Genomic DNA, 18299 nt, shown 5'->3' on the forward strand with positions numbered 1-18299 from the left:
CGCAGCGGCGGGGGGGGCGCCCCGCGAGAGGACGCGACCCGAGGACGCGCGCCCCGGCCCCCCGCGCCCCGGCCCCCCGCGCCGCCCGAGCGCGCGCCGGACCCCGCGCGGACGCCCCCGCGCCCCGCCCCGCGCGCCCGCCCGCCCGCCCGCGGCCGCCTCGCCTTTGAAGCGCGCGCCGGCCAATGGGCGCGCGGGGAGGCGCCGGCCGCGGCGGCGGGCTGGGGGCTCGGCGCGCCCCGGCGTCAGTCCGGCCGCGACGACGGCGGCAGCAGCGCGTCCCGGCGCCGCCTCGGGCTCGGGCCGCCCCGGGGTGCGCGGGGGGCGGGCGGGCGCGGCGCGGGAGCGGCGGGGCGGGCGCATGGCGTAGACGGCGCCCCAGCATGGGGAAACTCCACTCCAAGCCGGGTCAGTGTCCCCCGCGCGCCGGCCCGCGGCCCGCCGCTGCCCCGGCGCTCGCTAACTCTCTGCTCTCCTTTCTCCCCTGCTCCCGCCGCCGCGCGCCCGCAGCCGCCCTGTGCCGGCGCCGGGAGAGCCCGGAAGGTAGGCGCGGGGCGCGGGGCGCGGGCGCGGGGCGCGGGGCGGACGGGGGAGCCCCCCGAGCGCGGCGCGGGGGCCTAGCCCGCGGGCTCCTGTGGCTGGGGCCGCCCCACCCCTCCTCGGGCGCCGGCCCCGCGACCCCACTCCCCGAGCCGGCTGCCTGCCCCTCCCCGACCCCCGCTCCCGGCCGCCCGGCCCTCCTGGGCTCCAGCTCCGGCCCTTCACCCTCCTCAGACCCCGAGGGCCTCCCTCAGAATCCTGCCCCCTGTCTCTGCGCCGAGCCCCCTCCGCAGAGACCCTGGGTCCTGAGCGCGCGGTGCCCCCTCTCCTGACACTCTGTCCCCCGCTTCCCGCCCCTCCGCGCTACCTGCGTCGCCTTTGGCCCCCCAGACCCTCCCCGCAGCCCTGGGCTCTGGGTCTCACTCCTCTGATCCCCAGACCCTTCCTCCTTGGCTGCTGCGCCCCTTTCCAGCCTCCCTCGGTGTCCTGGCTCTTGGGGCTTCCCCTCACCCCCACCCCCTTCTGACTACCTATTGTGACAGACGCGGAGCCCCTCCTGCCGCCACTGGTCCCACTGCTTTCCCGTGCGCTGGGGTGACTCTTGACCCAGGGCCAGTCTCAGGGTTCGTGTTGTCCCCGCCCCAGGTGACAGCTTCGCAGTGAGCGCCGCCTGGGCTCGAAAAGGCATCGAGGAGTGGATCGGGAGGCAGCGCTGCCCAGGCAGCAGCTCCGGAGCCCGGCAGCTGCGGGTGGCTGGCACCGTTGGTAGAGGCACCCGGGTATGATCCCTGTCTCCCTCCCTTTCAACCTCAGACCTGGGTCTCTGTCCCACCCACCCCAACTTTTCGTAGCCTCCTGGCACAGTTTCTAAGTACAGAGACCCCTTGTCAGATGCCTCCTGCCCCATCAGCGTGACCCTGTGCCCGTGCCCTGGGGAACCTAAGAGGTGGCACAGGCGCCAGTCTCCTGTTGAGCTGGGGGCAGGGGGCTGCCTGGGTGGAAGGTCCTGGGCAAGGCAGGGGTGCAGGTCCAGCAGTGGGGAGCTTGCCTGTGCTGGAGGGGTGTGGGGACCTGCTCTGTCTGACTCATGCCTTGTTTCTGTGGCCAACACTCAAGGGTGGGTTTCGAGGTAGGCTGGGGAGAGAGGGAAGGCATTTCGGGGTGTCTGGATGGAGGGCAGGACTGCACTGGCCCCATGATCTGTGGCCGCCTTTACATGTGCTCCGAGTATGGGTGGCATCCATCATCAGTACCATTTGCCCAGGAACCCCAGTAGAGCAGGCTGCGATCTGGGTGGCAGAAATGGGGGTGGTGGGGGACACTGAGACCTGGTAGACCACTTAGTTTGGCCCACAAGCAGAGAGAGTCTCATTTCGCCATAGCCCAGGCCCACCTCTGAGCTCGTCCAGTGGGCCCCGAGGCTGGAGCCGTGCCTGGGGAGCAGTCGATGTGACAGGGAAGTGAATGAGTCCAGCTCCCGGCCCGGGACTGGTGTTCACAGATGTCCTAGGAGCTCTGGAACTCTGCACGGGGCTTTCAGATGGTCTGCGTGGAACTTGAGTGAGCCAAGGATCAAAGGATGAATCAACTTTTTGATGTGACATTTAATTTTTTTTTTCTTTCTTTCTTTTTTTTTTAGCTTAGAGGGGAACAGACTGAGTCTCAGGTCTGGCTAGTTCTTTGGTCTGGCCCTCGGGCGGGGGAGGGACCGGTGCGTGTGTCTGGGTGGTGGGACCTGGGCTGGGTGCAGCTTGGCTGAGCCTGTGCCTGTGCGTCTGGGGAAGCCCCCCTCTCCTCCAGCCCCGCCACTTAGCGGGGAGCTTTCTCTCTTCTACTTCTCTTCATGGGTTGCCTGGGCTGGAATTGGAGCTGCTGTCCCCTTAGCAAAGGTCAAACCTTGGTGGGTGGGGGGCACGGCAGTTGGGGTCCTTTAAAAACAGAACTACAAACTTCCCTTTCTTCCCCCACCGTTTCTAGTGTTTGATCTACTTATTTATTTAAAAGCCCAATGAAAATGATCCGATTTAGCCATATGAACAAATGCATTTGCAGCTCAGACAGAGGCCAACCGAGTGGATTTCCATTAATCAAGTTTTGGGTTTTTTCAGCCTGTTTATTTTTACAAAGTATTCCTGCAGAATGACATTTATTTGCAGTGCCCCCCTTTTTTTTTCTTTCCTTAACTGCCAGGCAGCTTGCTCCATGCTTTAGGGGAAACTTGAAATACAGCGAGGGCTTACTTCAATTGACTTTTATCTTCAAAGCCATAACAAATGTTACCCGCATGTTTTTGGTGGGTCTCCTTGGCATCCAGTCCTGGAGATGGGAGGGAGGAGGAAGGAAGGAGAGGAAAACAAAAGTCTGTCGTTTTTAATTAAATAGTAGTGTTCCCAGCAAGAGGAATGCGAGCCAGTAAAAGTTGCCATTGGGGGAAATGAGGGCGGGTGAGGAGGGGGCCCAGCTCCAGTCTGTGGCTTGGGTGAAGTCACGGAATTCGGTTGCCTGGTTTCTTCCCCCAGCTGAGGATAGCACGGGTTGGCGCCGGCCCCTTCCCTAGCCCTCTCTCTGAGACGCGCGCTCAGGGGTCGGTAATGTTTGTTCAAAGTACTTTTGAAGATGCGAGACCCAGAGGCATCAGCGTGACATGTGTGGGGGTGGGGGGCGGGCCCTGCCGTCCAGATATTAGAGGGAGGACCATCTGCTTCCTTGAGAGTCGGCCCCGGTGGCTGGGACCTCGACGCTGGGCTCCCTGGCCCAGCTCCTGAGTCTGTGATGGGGCGGGGGGTGGATGGCAAGTCCCCGGAGAGGTGGGAGAGCCCACCACCGGGGCGGTAGTGGGGGGGGTGCTGAGCTGTGGGTGCTGATGAGGTGGCTTCAGGGGGTACCTGGAGGTGTTTCTTTTACAGACAAAACACCTCGGGCACGAGCCCGTGTTTTCATGGCTGTATTGTTTAGGATGAGAGAGAGAGAGTCTAATGTCAACTGGGAGAAAAAAATAAGCACCCGTGGTCAAAATTGAGAGCGTGCGAAGGGAATGGGCAGAGTTCTGGAAACTTGGAGCTACTGGGTGGGACAGCAGCGGGCAGACCCGCGGCCCGGCTGGATTTCCGGATCGCCAGTGGCGCGGAAGGGTGGCTGGCAGGTTCTTCCGCTGTATCCTCAGGATGGAGGAGGGCGTGGGCTCCACAGTCTGCTGAGGCCCAAGGCCCATCTTGGGATGACCCCTGTCTCCACTCCTTCTCCTGGCCTCCCACCAAAGGGGCTGGGGCTGCGTTCGTGGCTCATTCAACTCCCGTTGCTCTCACTGCCCTGATAGGCGCTGTGAAGTGCCGTGTGCCAACTCTCTGCTTATCCTAATCCTCCTCATGACCTGTAGGGTGGGCAGCCAGCTGTGTGGACTCTGCTTTTCACCCTTTCTGGTGCACTTTCTAGGACACTGGAGATTATGTGTGGCGAAGCCCTGCCAGAGCATTTGCCCCCGAGGTCTGCTGACTCCCAGGGAGCCGGCTGGAGGCCCGCTGCAGAGTTCTTTGAGACAGGGCAGCTTGTGGGGCGGGCAGAAACGAGGGGCCCCTGCTTGCCCTCTTCCTCCCGGAGGGATCTGAGTAGCTGAGTAAATGGTCAGGGTGGGACCACGCTGCAGGCAAATCTGGGATGTGAGGGGGCGCTGCCCTCCTGACCACAAAAGTAAATGAGGTCAGGCCCGCAGTAACTTCCACCTTGTATAAGCCAGTTTACCTGTGCGTGCCTCAACTAGCTCACCTGCAAAATGGGTGTAACAGTAATATTCTCCTCCCTGGCAGGGTTATGGCAGATCACCCTTTAGAATAACCTTCATAAAGAGTTCCTGAGAAGACACTGATAGGGGTGGGGCTGGGGGCCCAGATTATGAAGTCTCCCCGCCCCTTAAACTATAGACTCCATGAAAGGATAAAACTCAGGCCAGGGCTCTGTCTTTCTGTGGGCACACGGGCAGTATGAACTGACAGGGAAAAGTGGTGAGAAATGTGAGGGGCCCGCGTATGACAAAGGAAGAATAATAAAGTGAACAATCTGTGTGTCAGAAAAGAATGTGTGAAACAATGAGAAATTAAAACAAGCATCGTGATCTTAAAGAGATGAAGGAAGACACTTGGACGCATGAAACAGCAGCAGGCAGTTACAGGAGAAAGCCGGTTGGGAGCACCAGGTCTGAAGAATATAGTGGGTGAAATGCAAGAGCTTAGTAGGTGGGTTGAATGGTTAAGGGACAGGACTTGGGGCAGGAGAACCCCCGAGCAGAGCATGTGCCTGTGTGTGCGTGTGCTCTGTCGGGACACACGTACATGTGCACAGCCAGATAGAAGGCAGACCTCGCCCCACCTCCGCTTTGGCCCTTTTGTTCTTTTATAGCAGCGCTGCCAGGAGAGACGAGCCAGACCCGCGGTGCAGGCAAGGCTGCCTCCGGATCAAAGGTGGCTGCCAGGCAGTTTGGTAATTTGATTAGGGGGCATCTAGTACCTAGATATTTGGGGGAGATATTTGGGTGCAGGTCTGGTTGGCGCCCCTAGGGACATACAGAGCTGGGTGATGAGATTGGAGGCTGGCCCAGCTGCTGCCCGAGCGCTGGATTCCAGGGGAATTACCCTTGAATGATACCAGTTGGCACAATTAAAAGGCCCCATGTCTTCACCATATGGAAAGTGTTAGTCCTCCTTACGTGGTTTCAGAGCTATGTGCCGGGAGGTGGACTTGACATTTGAGGTAAAGCATAAATTAAATATTTGGTGTTTCAGAATTAAAAGATGATTTGCTTTGAGGCTGGTGGAGGACTTTGGGCCTCCACTTGCTGGCCTCCTCGAGTTCTCCATGGAGGGTCTCCTCTGCCCCTGGCACGAGGGCCTTGCTTTATCCCTGGCGATAGAGGAGGTGAGATGGCGTTTGCTGGGCAAAGCGCTTGTGGGGCTTCTGCTGCAGTTAATCTGGGACCCACGGGTGGTGGGTGGGGGTGAGGGTGGCAGATCTGGGTTTTAACACATCCTTCCTTGGAAACTTTTCTTCTTTGAGCAGGAGGTTGGTTCCCTGAGTCCAGGTGTGTGTGTGCGTGTGCGCGTGTGCATGCGCTTTAGTCCTTTGAATTCAGGAACAATCTCTCTCGCTTGCATTTTATACAAACTGATTAACCCAGGGAGAAACTAAACTGGGAGGTGCGTCCTTTAGGGGCCTACACCTCAGGGGCTGCTTGATTCCCTTCCCCTGGGGTGTTGGGGGGGTGAGTGGACAGAGCATTCCTCCTTGGCCCAGGGCACTCAGGGCCACGCTCAGGGGACACACTGTACCCTGGGGCGCGTTAAGCAGCACGGCTGAACTGTCAGCAGAGGAGGAGTTGTTTCTGAGCGATACATCTTCTCTTGGTCGCAGCACACAGTGTGGACACTCAGGAGCTGTTTGCTGAATGGACAAGTGAATGAATGAATGAATGAAGGTCAGGTCACTAGCACTGCTTTCTGCCCCGCCGGATGGAACTAGAGGCAGGAATAAACAGAAGAGGAATTAGGCCTTTTGTTTCAGGCACTCAGCTACAAACAGCATCAGTTGTTGTTTTAGTTATGAATTCCTGAGCTGTACCAGGCCCTGAGGACACAGTGAGATTCAGACGTGGTGTCTGTCCTCTTGTAGCTTTCAGTCTCGTACAGGAGATGAAGAAGGGCACGTTGACACTTAGACCCTTATAAGCGGTGTGAGGCAGGCTTGACACCAGGGCCTGGAAGTGTGAGGAAGCTGTGGGCGTGTGAGGGTGCGTTACTGCCGGGGATGGAGGCCCAGGCTTGCTCTTGTCCCTGGTAGGGGTTGGGCTGGGCAGTGGGGAGGGACAGGCCTCCAGGTGGCTCTGTAGCCTGTTGGGCCTGGGAATCTCTCCGTGTCACTCTCTCCACAAAGCCCTGGTTGCTAGGATTGTTCATTCCACCCGAGCTACCTGCCCCTCTGGACGGGGTGTGGGGTGCAGTGGGAAAAGCAAGAGTGTGCCCCTTCCCCTCGACCAGTGCCCTCCTTAGAGGAGTATCATGGCCAGGGACTTGAGACATTGCTCTGGCTTGGTGGCCCCTGTTGCTCTGGGGTGGTGGAAGGGTTGATTGTAGGGCCAGTGCCCAGCTGTGGTGGGATGTGGGAGGTTCAAGGGTAGAATGGGCTGCTCAGAGACAGAGGAGGCACCCCAAGGGCCTGGGGGCAAGAGGCAGTGACATGCCAACCCCAGGGAGAGCCCCCCTCCCTGTTGCAGAGCTGCTGTGACCCTGTGCCAAAGGAAGGGGTCCCTTGCCTTGGTTTACCAGATGTGTCTGAGAAAGGGGAGTGTGAAATGGGCCTCTGGTCAAAGGGCTAGTAGTGTGTGCGTGTGTTTGTGTTGGGGGGAGGGCTGGCACTGGTGAGTCAGGCACCCTACAGTCCTCCTATTTGGGGGTGCCAGTAGCCTCACTCCCTGGCTGTGGGTTTACAATGTGTTTTGGTTTAGAAACTTTTGGAATTTCTAGGTCGCCTGTTGGATTCCAAAGCAGGCGCTTCCGGCTGCCTCCCCGACTTCCCTCTCTCTTTCTCCCTCACACATGTTCTTTCCGTGGCGCTTGTCTCTCACAGACATTCTTTCTCTTCCTCTTGCTCTCGCTCTACCCCTCCCCCTCCTCCTCTCCCCCGAGGAAGGAAAAATTCAGACTCTCACAAACAAAATATCTGCCATTCCATCTGAGGGAGAACTGAGGCAGGAGCCCAGAATATTCTGGAAGAAACTCCAGAGAGAGAGCTGAAGGCCCCAGTTGTTTAATCTGGAAGGCGGTCTTTGATGTCACCGTGCTCCGTTTATCCTGGGAAGCTGCCTGCGCCTTTATGGTTGGCTTCGGGCTCTCCGCATGAAGAATGGCCGAGTTCCTTCAGGGGAGGAAAAGCCTGACCACTCCCCGAAGGGCAGGCCTGGCGATTCTGCCACCCTGCCAAGCCCAGGTGGGGTGGAGCACCTTTTCCAAACAAGCATTTCCAGGGACATAAGTAATTCTTTGATAACTTACCAGGAAAGCAGAGGGGGCTGTTTATCCACGCAGGCATCCGTCATGGGGTTTGGCGCGGAAGGCCTCAGGTCCCTCCACTGAAGTCATCCTTATCCCCAGAAAGGCGGCGCGCTCCCACTGGCCAGCAGGCTCTGCCCACCGGGCGCGCCCCGGGCGTGTGTGTGTTTAGAGGGCTGCGAGGAATTGATGTGAGCTCCACTTTTCCTTGCTCACTGAGCCACGAGGTCTGTGGCCTATGTGCGTGGCCTTGTGTTTGGTGGACCCCTTTCGGAGGACCCCAGAGTACCGGGTGGCATCAGCTGGAGAGGCTTTCCTTCTCTGGGTCTCAGATTTTCCAGCTGAGAAGGAGGAGAAAGTCTTGCATTGTGACTTAGCAGTTGTCTGTTGAATGCTTTCTATTCAGCTCATCCAGGTCTCTGTGCCCTTGACGTGTGTCTGCTTTGGGCCAGGTGTGCATTTTCCTTGTAAATAGAGAACGCGCCTTCTTTTCATGGAGCTTACAGTCTAGGAGGAAAAGATGAACGTTTAAAAAAAACAAATTGCACAGTCCCAGTTGTGATATGTATTGAGCGCTTTGAGAACATTTAATGTGAATCAGATCTAATCTGGGTGACTGTTCATTCCACAAATATTTGAGTGTGCTTAGAATGCTGTGGAAACTGTGAGTGAAAGGACACAGAACTTGGAGTTTAGTGGAACTAAGCTCTCCTCATTGTTTCTCACCTGTTTTTCTTATTACAGGGTATTATCTCTGTTGAGTAACCATTGGGTGGACCATCCTCTGTTGAGTAACCATTGAGTATTACGATGTTTGTTATTTAGCTAATCAAGAAAATTTTCTTCAAATCTTGGCTTGCTAAGGTCTTTTTTCTTGCTAAGAATTTTAAATGAGGAATCGTTCTTGAATTTTATCAGACGCTGTTGGGGAGTTGATGGACCTGTGCATCCTTTGTTGATGAGCATCCTTTGTAACGTCTGAGCTCCACATATGATTTACATTCAAGATTTCCTAGTGTTCAACTTTCTTTTCATGCCTAAGCTAAGTCCTTCTTTGTCATGCTAGATAGCTGCTTCAGATTATCGCTGTATTTCATTCGCTAATATTTCACTCTGGTTTTTGCGTCAGTGAGATTGGCTCCTAGTTGGGGAGGTAGATGCTGAGTGATGAAGGCTGTGGAGGTAGGATGGAGGGAATGTGAGAAGGTGCTGCGGGGGCTCTGAGAGTTGGGGACAGGGTCCTGACTTGCTCAGGGTCAGATGTGGTCTCCAGGGGTGCGCTTCAAGCCCAAAGGTGGTGTGAGCCGGGCAAGGGAGGGTGTGCAGAGGCAGATGGACTAGCAGCTCTGGGAAAGGTCTGTGAAGAGACACGTGTCTTGAGATGCCGATTGAGGTCCCTTGGTGGGAGGGTAGCTATCGCCTGGGCTCTTCTTAGGGGGCATGGAGTTTGGTCATTGTCCAGAGGGGAGACTAGTGGAAGGCCCTTTGTGAGGGACCAGCAGGGCAGAAATGAGCCTTGTGAGCCTGGGGGCTCTGCTGTGGGGAGAAGGAATGTGGGATGAGCTCTCAGTTGTAAAAATACTTTAGAGGATAAAGAGGAATCAAGTGACTGTGTTCTCTGGACTTGGTGAGACACTGGAATTTGTGCACAGTGCTTACTTAGTTCTCTGGGTGCCAGAGGGGGCCCTTGAGGAGACCACAGGCCCTCACAGGACCGGGAGAAGCAGAGAAGAGCTCGTGGCAGTGCAGGACAGTGGTTAAGGAGCGGGACCTGAGCTCAGCACCTGTGTTTAAGTGCTTCTGCCCCGTTTTCTGACTGTGGGCCTATGTGGCAGGCCTCTGTGTCAGCCCGGGGCCCCGCTGGAAATGACGGGCTGCAGGTGGTCTGCACAAAAAAACTTACAGAGCTCCTGGCTATGGACAGAGTTAAGGGAACCTTCACAGGATGTTGAGGCACCCAGACACTGCTGGGTCCCTGGTGGAAGTGGGAGGCTGTTACCCGACTTGGGCAGATAGGCCCCAGGAGGAAATAGGCCCTGTAGGAGCTGCAGCTGAACAGGCAGGGAGACCAGGTAGAAGCTATCAATATGGAGGACTGATCATGTCAGAGGCCTGATGCGGAAGTAGCAATGGGGTGGGGAAGAAATATCCCATCCTCTCCCCTCCTGTCCTCCAGCTTCCTGCCGGTGCCCCCCATTGGCTGAAGCTGGAAGCCACGGTGAATTAGTCCACGGGGTACACAGAGAAGGGTGGGGAATTGAAAGGGCGGGCATGGCTCTAGAATAAGCACCTCCATGCCCCAGTTTTCTCCCCTGCAAAGAGGGATGACCATCGAATCTGCTCACAGGGTCATAGTGACTAAGCCTGCCCGACATTTAGTGTAGGTCCGGCGTGAGGTAGCTATTGAAGTTGTAACCACAGGAGAGACACAGGGTCATGGGGAATCGGGAGGACTTCCTGAAGGAGGTGGCATATGAGTAGGGGTCTGACGAATCATAAGACTGAGACCAGAGTCAGAATCTCCAGGACCTACAGGGACCAGCGAAGTCATATGAATGATTGCAGCAGACCCCTGAGGGGTGGGGGCTGGGTGTCCTGGGGTGCATGGGACCCCCCCCATCGAGTGGCAGTGCCACGCTGCCCCAGCCAATCTTTGCCACGTGGAAACGTGGCCTGGTCTTGCCACACCTTCTGATCATGAAGAGAAGCCAGTCATTTGGTTTTTCTGTGAACTCTTTCCAGTTAAAAAATTACTGTCAGCCAAATGGGATTCTTAGAAAAGACTTCCTTGGGGTGGACCCAGATGGCCAGCTTTGAACTGTAGATCCCTGGCTGGCATGTGTTGATTTAGACCCTTAAGACCTTGGTGGGGTGTGAGAATGTTAATGGTAACAGCACATACAGGTGAGTATTAACGACGCTCAAGTTTGTGCCTCATGCTGTATGTGGATCGGTCCCCACGTACAGACAAAGACACAGGCTCAGCAGGTCAGCTCCCAGTCCCGCCAGGGAGAGCGGATGCAGGCTGCATCGGGGGCGGAGGGTCCAGTGCAGGCACAGGAGGGTGCTGGGCAGTGTTTCAGTTTGGCAGAACAGTGTGGGGGCAGGAGTAAGTTAGTACAGTGGCCCAGCGCCTGCACATAACAGGCATCGGGAGTGTAGTGAAAGCTTTCAGAATCAGACTTCCTCGGCCCAAGTCCCTGGGAGCCTGTCCTCAGCTGGGTGACCTTGGTCCACGTGAGGGCTCATCTCCGAGTGCTGGTTTCCACATCTGTGGAATGGGTAGAGTCCTTGGTTCCTAGCTCATGGACCTGTCCTTGAAATGAAATGCATTGGCAAACCAGGGAGAGTAAACTAGATGTCATCCCCCTTCGTGCAGCTCCACTGATGACCCCCGAGGGTGAGGAGGGAGAAGCATGGGTGTGGTGAGGGATGGTGGGAAGGCCTCTGACTTTGCACTGGGCAGCGACACTTAAGTTACGTCCCAAAGAATAAACAGCCAGGTGAGGAAAGGTTTGGTAAATGCTTCCAGACAGAGGGTGTGGGAAGTGCAAAGGCCAGGAGGCAGGAGTGATGCAGGGAGCGTTTTCCGTCACTCCGGGGTCTGCCTTCAGACGGGGAATGTGAGGACCTGGACGGGCAGAGGGGGTGGGCAGTGCTTCCGGTGGGTGCTCCTGGAGCTTTGTCAGCCCACAGCAGATCTTCCTCATTTTTATTGTTTTCTCGATGTCTGTAGACGCCGGCTTCTTTCCTTCCTGACTGTGCAGCGGGGGCGGGGAGAGCCTGGTGGTCCAAGATCATGTCAAGATGGAGCTGACTGGCTGCAGAGGTCCCCTGGAATACAGAGCCCAGGATGGGGGCAGAGGCGGGGGCGCAGGGGTGCTGGGGTAGAGCTTATGATCTCGGTTCACAGGATGGACTTGTCCACCCAAGGCCACAGGAGGGGCTGAGGAACGCCACAGCCTCCCAGATGAGCTCAGGCCTGAGATGTTTTCCTGAACTCAGAAGGTCACGTGGGCTAGAGGCCTCACAGAGAGTTTTGACTTGTGATGGCTCTGCTGTGTGAGTTTGGGGGTGCCATGGTCCCTCGATGCCTGGATTTCCTGGGGAGACTTCTCAGCGACACATTCTGGCCTGATTCTGTTGTTTACCCTTCCTGCCCCCAGTGATCAGACAGACCTCAAAAGCAAAGAGATGACCTAAGAGAACAACTACAAACCAGGAATAAAGCTGCCCCTCACTGCCCTGCTCCCGTGTATTCAGGTCAGCTCACTGCCTGGGCCAGTCCAGGAGAGCTGCCTCTTTGCCAGTGTGCTGTGTAGCTGTTACGTGCCCACCGTGGGCCGAGCCCTGTGCTGAGCCACGGGCCGTGCTTGCGGGTGCCAGTCTTGGGGTGGAGCACTGTCCATGCCAGCCAGACCTCACAGCCTACCCTAAGGCAGCCACCACTGCCATTATCCCCATTTGACTGACGGGGAAACTGAGGCTGGATAGAAGGCTGCCTCCCTGTCCAAAGTCGCTTGCCTGAGGAATAGAATCTGCTCTGGCAAGATTCAAATTCACGTCGGCCTGATTTAGAACTGTCTTTAATCAGTATTTTTTCCCTTAAGCTGCATGTTATCACTCTATTCATGGCTCATGACCATCATTAAAAGAAGAAATAGCGAATAAAAATATAAGGGGTCATGTATTGTGAATGTAAATATTACTTTGTGTGCCTTCTTGTTTAGTTTGTACCTGGGATACTCACGCCTTAGCTAGCTAGCGAGATGACTGGTTGATCTGGATGTCTCTGTGCCCATTCTCTGCCCAAACGCAGATGTAGAGGCTCGTTATGAAATAGACCTTATGCAGTCGCTGCCGCGGGCTTGTCGCTAGTGCACACGCTGAGCCCGATGCCTGATTGCAAGTCCTGGCTCCGCTTCTCACTAGCTGTGTGACCTTGGCGAGGTCTCGACTCTCTCTGTGCTGAAGTTTCCTTTCTTGTCTTCAGGACCTTTGAGTGCTGTTTAAAATGCAGGCCTTGGGCCTCCTCCCGCTCAGCTTCTGGGAATCAGATGTCTCTCCTGGATGACTACTCTGTAGATTGGGCTCTGTAGGAAGAACTTTGCGGGGGGGGGGGCGCAGAGGTCAGGAGGATGAGGGCGGCTGGTATTTGGCACAGAGGCGGGGGGCAGGTGAGTGGCCCTAGGAGAAACAGGACAGGCCCTGACTTGGGTGGCTCCAGCCAGTGGCTCTGTCTCCTGCATGCCTCCCTGTGACTGGCTTCTTAAACCCACAAGCTGATGGAGAACTTTCTGGGCAATTATCAATACCTGGCCTCTCTCTCACAGTCTGCCAGGCCCTCCTTTTGTAACCGGAAGGAAGGAGATGGTAAGGGACCTGTAGACTAGTGCTGAGGAACTGAATTTTAAATATATTTTGAGTTAAATGGCCGTGTGAGGGTAGCGGCTTCCACCTTGGACGGCACAGCTTCGGAATAATGGAGCAGGCTCAGCACTGAAGTGCATCTGGCCACCCCCAGCCTGGGGGTGGGGTGAAGGAGCCATTTGTGGCAGGTAGTGGTGGAAAGAAAACTCTACCCCTGGGAGCACAGGTGGAGCCTCCTGAAGCTCTTTCCAGAACCCTCTCCTCGGAGGCATGGCTTTGCTCAGACTCAGGGAGACTGGCTGGCCCCGCTGCACAGCCAGGGATGAGAAGGATGTGGGGCTCCTTCCAGGAGGGGGAAGGGGTACCCTCTCCTGGTGTCATAAATCAGGCCCTCTTGGCCTTGTTAACCTTGGGTGTCCTGGTGAGGACTGTCCCTTTGGCTCCAGTCTGCAGGACTGGAAGACAGATTCGCTCTGGGTGGGGCCGGCTTTTCTCCAGTAGCAAGAGCCAATATTTATTCAGAGCTTTATGGTTTGTGAAGCCTTCCTCACAGCGATTTGTCAGGCATTTAATATCTGCAGAGATCTGGCCAGGGTCAATATTAATACTGTGGAGAAACTGAGGCCAGCAGTGAAGTCCACGGGGCAGGCCGTGCTGGCTCCCCATGTGTCCTTGAGGCCCTGCTCTGCTCAGCACAGGGCTCAGGGGACATGACAGGTGTGCGGCCCTGAGGACCCTGCAGCCTGGCCAGAAGGGTCAGGGGCCTCACAAGGCCAGAGTCAGGTCCTGAGCTTCACCTCCCTTCTCAGAGCTGCGCAGCCCCAAGTCTTTGAGCCTCTGCTTGCTCTCCCCTGCCCTGCAGAAAGGTCCTCACTTTCTTCCTTTGGTACATTTAAGTCATTGCATGGGAAAACACAAAATGGAAAGAACCTTCAAAGCAGTTGAGAAGGTAGGTAATAAAGGAAGCCTCCTTCCTGCCCTCACCCCGGCCTCCCAGCCTCCTGGCGCCACTGCCACTGGCCTCTGCAGGCGCCGACTGCGTGTCCACACGCACTCACCTGTGCGGACCTCGGAGGGTGTCCTGTGGGCCAGCACAGCCCCAGCCCGGAAGCCTGGGTATGTGTAGGTGAATTTAAAAATTCACTTAAAAAATTCATTTAAGTTGGGGAATCATAAAATGATGGAGACCTTAGATATTTCCTTTCAGGCTAACTTGTAGGCTATCATTGGCTGGGCACTGCTACCCCCCCTAATTTTTTAGCATCATGGATTTATTTATTTTTTCTTATATCATTGTTCATATTTGTACAATATTTGATTTCTCCCCCCCAGGTGTAGTCCCCATAAAACGCCCACCACTACAGCACCCATGAAGCATCTCCCTAGTGTCCTGTGCTCTTCCCTCCCCTGTTCTGCCCCCTCTCCCTCCCCCTCCCCTGTTGTATGTCTCCTATTTATAATTTGCCTGCTGGTTCTGTCTTTTTTTTTTCCTGGCCCCTTGTTCGGTTTCCCTATATACCTCCTATGTGTGGGACCATCCGATATTTTTCTTTTTCCTTCTGACTTATTTCACTGCGCATCATCCCTTTCAGCTCCATCCAGGTTGCTGCAAATGCCATGAGTTTGTCTTTTTGATGGCTGAGTAGTATTCCATTGTGTATATAGACCACATCTTCATGATCCACTCATCTGTTTTGGGCATTTGGCTTGTTTCCATATGTTGGCTATTGTAAATAGTGCTGCAGTAAACATAGGGGTTGTGCACCCCTTTTAAATGTGTCTCTTGGAAGTTACCCCATAGCAGCACTTACAACCTCACCACTCTCGCAGCTGCCGAACCTTCACTGTGATCACGGGCCATTGCTTATGCCACTGTCCCCTGCTGCTGTGTAGGTGGCTGCTTGTGGGGTTGCGCCTGTGGTATGTTCCTGACATGCCCATGCCACGACTCACACCTCACCCTCAACATGATGTCCAGCCAAAATTCTCTTCCCCCCACTAATGTGACCTCCAAGTGTGGCTCTACCCCCTCAATGCACACCTGATGTATCTCCAGGTGTGGACCCCCCCCCCCGCTGCACACTTGATGTATCTCCAGGTGTGACCCCCCACCGCTGCACACCTGATGTATCTCCAGGTGTGATGACACCCCCCCCCCACCGCTGTACACCTGATGTGGTCTCCAGGTGTGGCTCTACTGTTTTTCTGACAAAGCCAGAGCTCCTCACTCAGGTCAGTGGCTTCAAACCCAGGAGAGAAGCAGCTTCAGAGATTTTGTAAAGACGGTGGTGCCATCTCTTTGTGGATTGGTCAGGACCTGTGGGTGTTAAGCCCACCTAAGCAGTTTTATGCAAAGGCATGTTATTGGCCTGTGTAACTGGGAAATTTGGAGGGTGATTGAATTCAGATACTGCCGGATACAGGAGCCCCAGCTCTGTCCCTGGAGGGCGATCTGTTTCTTTTGCTCTGGGTTCTTTTGGGTCAGCTTCACTCTCAGGCGGACTCCCCAGGTCATGGCAGTGTGGCTCTTGGTGGCTTGGCCTCCCATCTTTTTAGCTGTTGGCCAGAAGAGAGTTCTGGCCGAGGCCCAGGCTGGGCACCTGTTGTTTCAGCTTGTGCCACATGCCCACCTAGAAGCAATCCTGGTACCTCTGATGGTCCTGGGTCATATGGTCACTCAGGAGTGGGGGCTGGGATTAGACCTCCAAAATCTCAAAGGCTGGGAAGGTGGGGGCAAATGGTTCTCCAAAGGAAAACCCCTGGGGAAAGATGCTGCACATGGGTGGGTGGAGCTGGCATCGGTGCATGCCCTGGCCCCTGGAGTAGGTTTCTCTGACCACAGCAGCTCCAGGCAGTCACTGCCAAGCATGAGCAGGGGCAGAGCACCTTGACAATTAGCTGACCCTCGAGGAGGACCACTTCTTGCCATTGGAGTTTGGAAGAACCCAGTAGCTTGCCACCTACTCCAGGCAGCCCACAGGGGTCACAACCCTCCTTGAAACTTTCTAGCTTTTCCATCATGATCAAGGGTGGATCATTTTTAACCATCAGGGGGTAGGTAATATGAGCCTTTGGAATTCTGTGGAACCTGATGATGTCCCCCTCAGTAACTGGTCTACACCTTAACTCAGTTCAGGACATTTGTAGCTCCTAGGTTAAGAACCTCTGCCTTAGTTTGTATGGCTTTTAAAAAAAAATTATCTCATTTTCGCTTTCTTCCATGTGTCTTTCCCAAGTCCAGGGAGCACAGAGCTTTGATTCTGAGCTTCAGATTTGGGTTTATGCTGAATTGGTGACGTTGGGCATCACCTGTAAAATGGGGATGAGTACCCACCTTTTGGAGTCTGTCCAAGGATTGAATGAAATAATGCACATAGCGATTGAAGGCTTAGCCCACTGTAAACACTTAGTAAACCTGCTCAATAGTCTCTAAGGCTTCTGGAGCTGCTGCCATGTCTGGAGGATTCCCGCTAAGCCCACCTGCTTCTCCCCAGGGCCCAAGGCAGCAGCGGGAAGGTGCTTGGTTGCTGTTTAATGGCTGGAGAGGTTCAGAGAGAACATCTCTGCTCAGGATTCCTGCAGTGACGCTCTCTATTTCCGGATGGGAACACGAGGACTGGGGCTTTCAGTGCCTTATCCAGGCATCTCGGGTCTCATTTGGGGTCACTGTAAGTGCCTATACCTGCTGATGTTAAGGCAGCTCACTTATTTTATAAGCAGTTCCAGGTGACAGCTCACCTGTGTGTTATGGCCACTGGAGGGAGATCCCCCATCCCTGGAGCCCCTTCCCACCCCTGAGCCCCAACCAGTGACTCTGCTACCTGCCTGGCGGGACACTAGGTCTTGGAGGGGGGTATTGTCCCATATAAATGGGAGCTGGTCCTTTGCTTTGAGCATATTAAGACACAAAGTCCCTGTGGCTAACAGCAGATTAAGCACAGTGTGAAGGAGGGGTATCTGGGTAGACATGACTTCATGAGCTGTCATAAAGTCTACCTCTGCCATGGGTCACCCTCCAAGATTTTGGACTCCCAGAAAAGGAACCACAGATAGAGTTACCAAGTTCTACAGAAATATTTTTACTGGGCAGAAGATTGCTTTCTGGTGAGAGCCAGTTATTTCAGGAGACAAGCAAAGAGCCCTTTATTCTCACGTTCTGCGGGAGGAAAATATTATGCTAGGAAGCCCTCTTCTTGGATGGACCGATGGGGAGGCCAGGCTGCATTTGTGAAGTTGAGAGTGAGTGACATGAGATGTGCGGGATCTTGGGGCGCCCCTGAGCTTGCATCCACCTTCTTTTATTCCTCCCTGGGGATTTGGGCTGCCTGTGCAGGCAGAGGGAGGCCTGAGATCATAGAACAGGGAAGGGAGGTGGTCAGAGTGGGCTTTGACCTGGGGATGCGTGGCCGAGAGAGGAAGAAACCTGGGTAGCATCCGCATGAGGCCCCAGCTGGAAAGACCACGAACCTGGGTCAGAGTGAGCTCTGCCATTGACTGGGCCTGTGACTCTGGGTCCTTACCCATAGGAGCCTCACTTTTCCATGTGTCCATTGGAGCTACAACAGGATTCTGTCACATAGGCTTGTTGTGGAGCATTAAATGAGATCATTTCTCTCAAGCACTTGCGCGTTCCCTCCGTCCATGTCCATGCTGATTGGTGGAGGCAGGGAGGCTGGCTTCATCCACATTCCAGAAGTGACTCCTGCAGCTTCCTTTACTGGTGCCCAAGTGCATTTCCTGTGCCCTGAATGAAGGCCAGTCTGATAGCACAGTGAAGGATTTGAAATCTGGGCTGCCCCAGTGCGTTGGAGATTTATGGGCCTTGTTCTTTGAGCTCAGACAGTCCTTCGGTTCATGGAAGGGACTGTTCTCTACTGAAAATCAGGGGGAAGAGTATTGGCTTGATTGTACTCAAGGAGGGTGGGTTTGGCCTTTGTGGATGAAGACTTTGTTCCCCCTCCCCCCAGCATGGAAGAGGATGCCTGCCAAAGTTTTGTTTGTGTCTGGAGCGGCCATGTGCCTGATAAGGAGACTGCATCCTCGCCTCCTTCCTTCTGACCATAATCCCTTTTAAGTTGGGCGGCCGGAGAGCGTTGGTTTACTTCGTTGTCTTCCTCACCTCCCTTTCATTATTTAGAATGTGAGGGAGAGTTTATCTTGTTCTCCCGGAGATCTGTGGTCGAGCTTTGGAATGCCATCCGAGTTTACAGAATGGAGCCTGGTGCCCAGAGCCTTCTGGTAAATATTTTGGGACGCTGGATTCCACTGGGTGGGTTGAGCAATGGGTGCTTTTCCGCGGCGAGATGACTGACCGTGGACTCATCTCGCACAAAGCCCTGTGCTTGAGCTACATGC

At 55.2% G+C, this 18299-nt stretch overlaps 1 protein-coding gene across 1 annotated transcript in view; it reads left to right on the forward strand.

Moving 5' to 3' along the window:
• Positions 1 to 364: 364 nt before the first annotated feature.
• The window catches only part of NKD1 (NKD inhibitor of WNT signaling pathway 1), a 70056-nt gene continuing 52121 nt past the window's right edge, over positions 365 to 18299 (forward strand). Inside the window, 3 exon segments of the mRNA XM_037515771.2 lie at positions 365 to 408; positions 511 to 543; positions 1186 to 1319. Coding sequence (XP_037371668.1) covers positions 384 to 408; positions 511 to 543; positions 1186 to 1319 — 192 coding nt within the window. The 5' untranslated portion in view covers positions 365 to 383.

Source organism: Talpa occidentalis, unplaced genomic scaffold (genome assembly GCF_014898055.3).
Source record: "Talpa occidentalis isolate TD23 unplaced genomic scaffold, MPIMG_talOcc4v2.1 talOcc4.17, whole genome shotgun sequence".
NCBI lineage: Eukaryota > Metazoa > Chordata > Mammalia > Eulipotyphla > Talpidae > Talpa > Talpa occidentalis.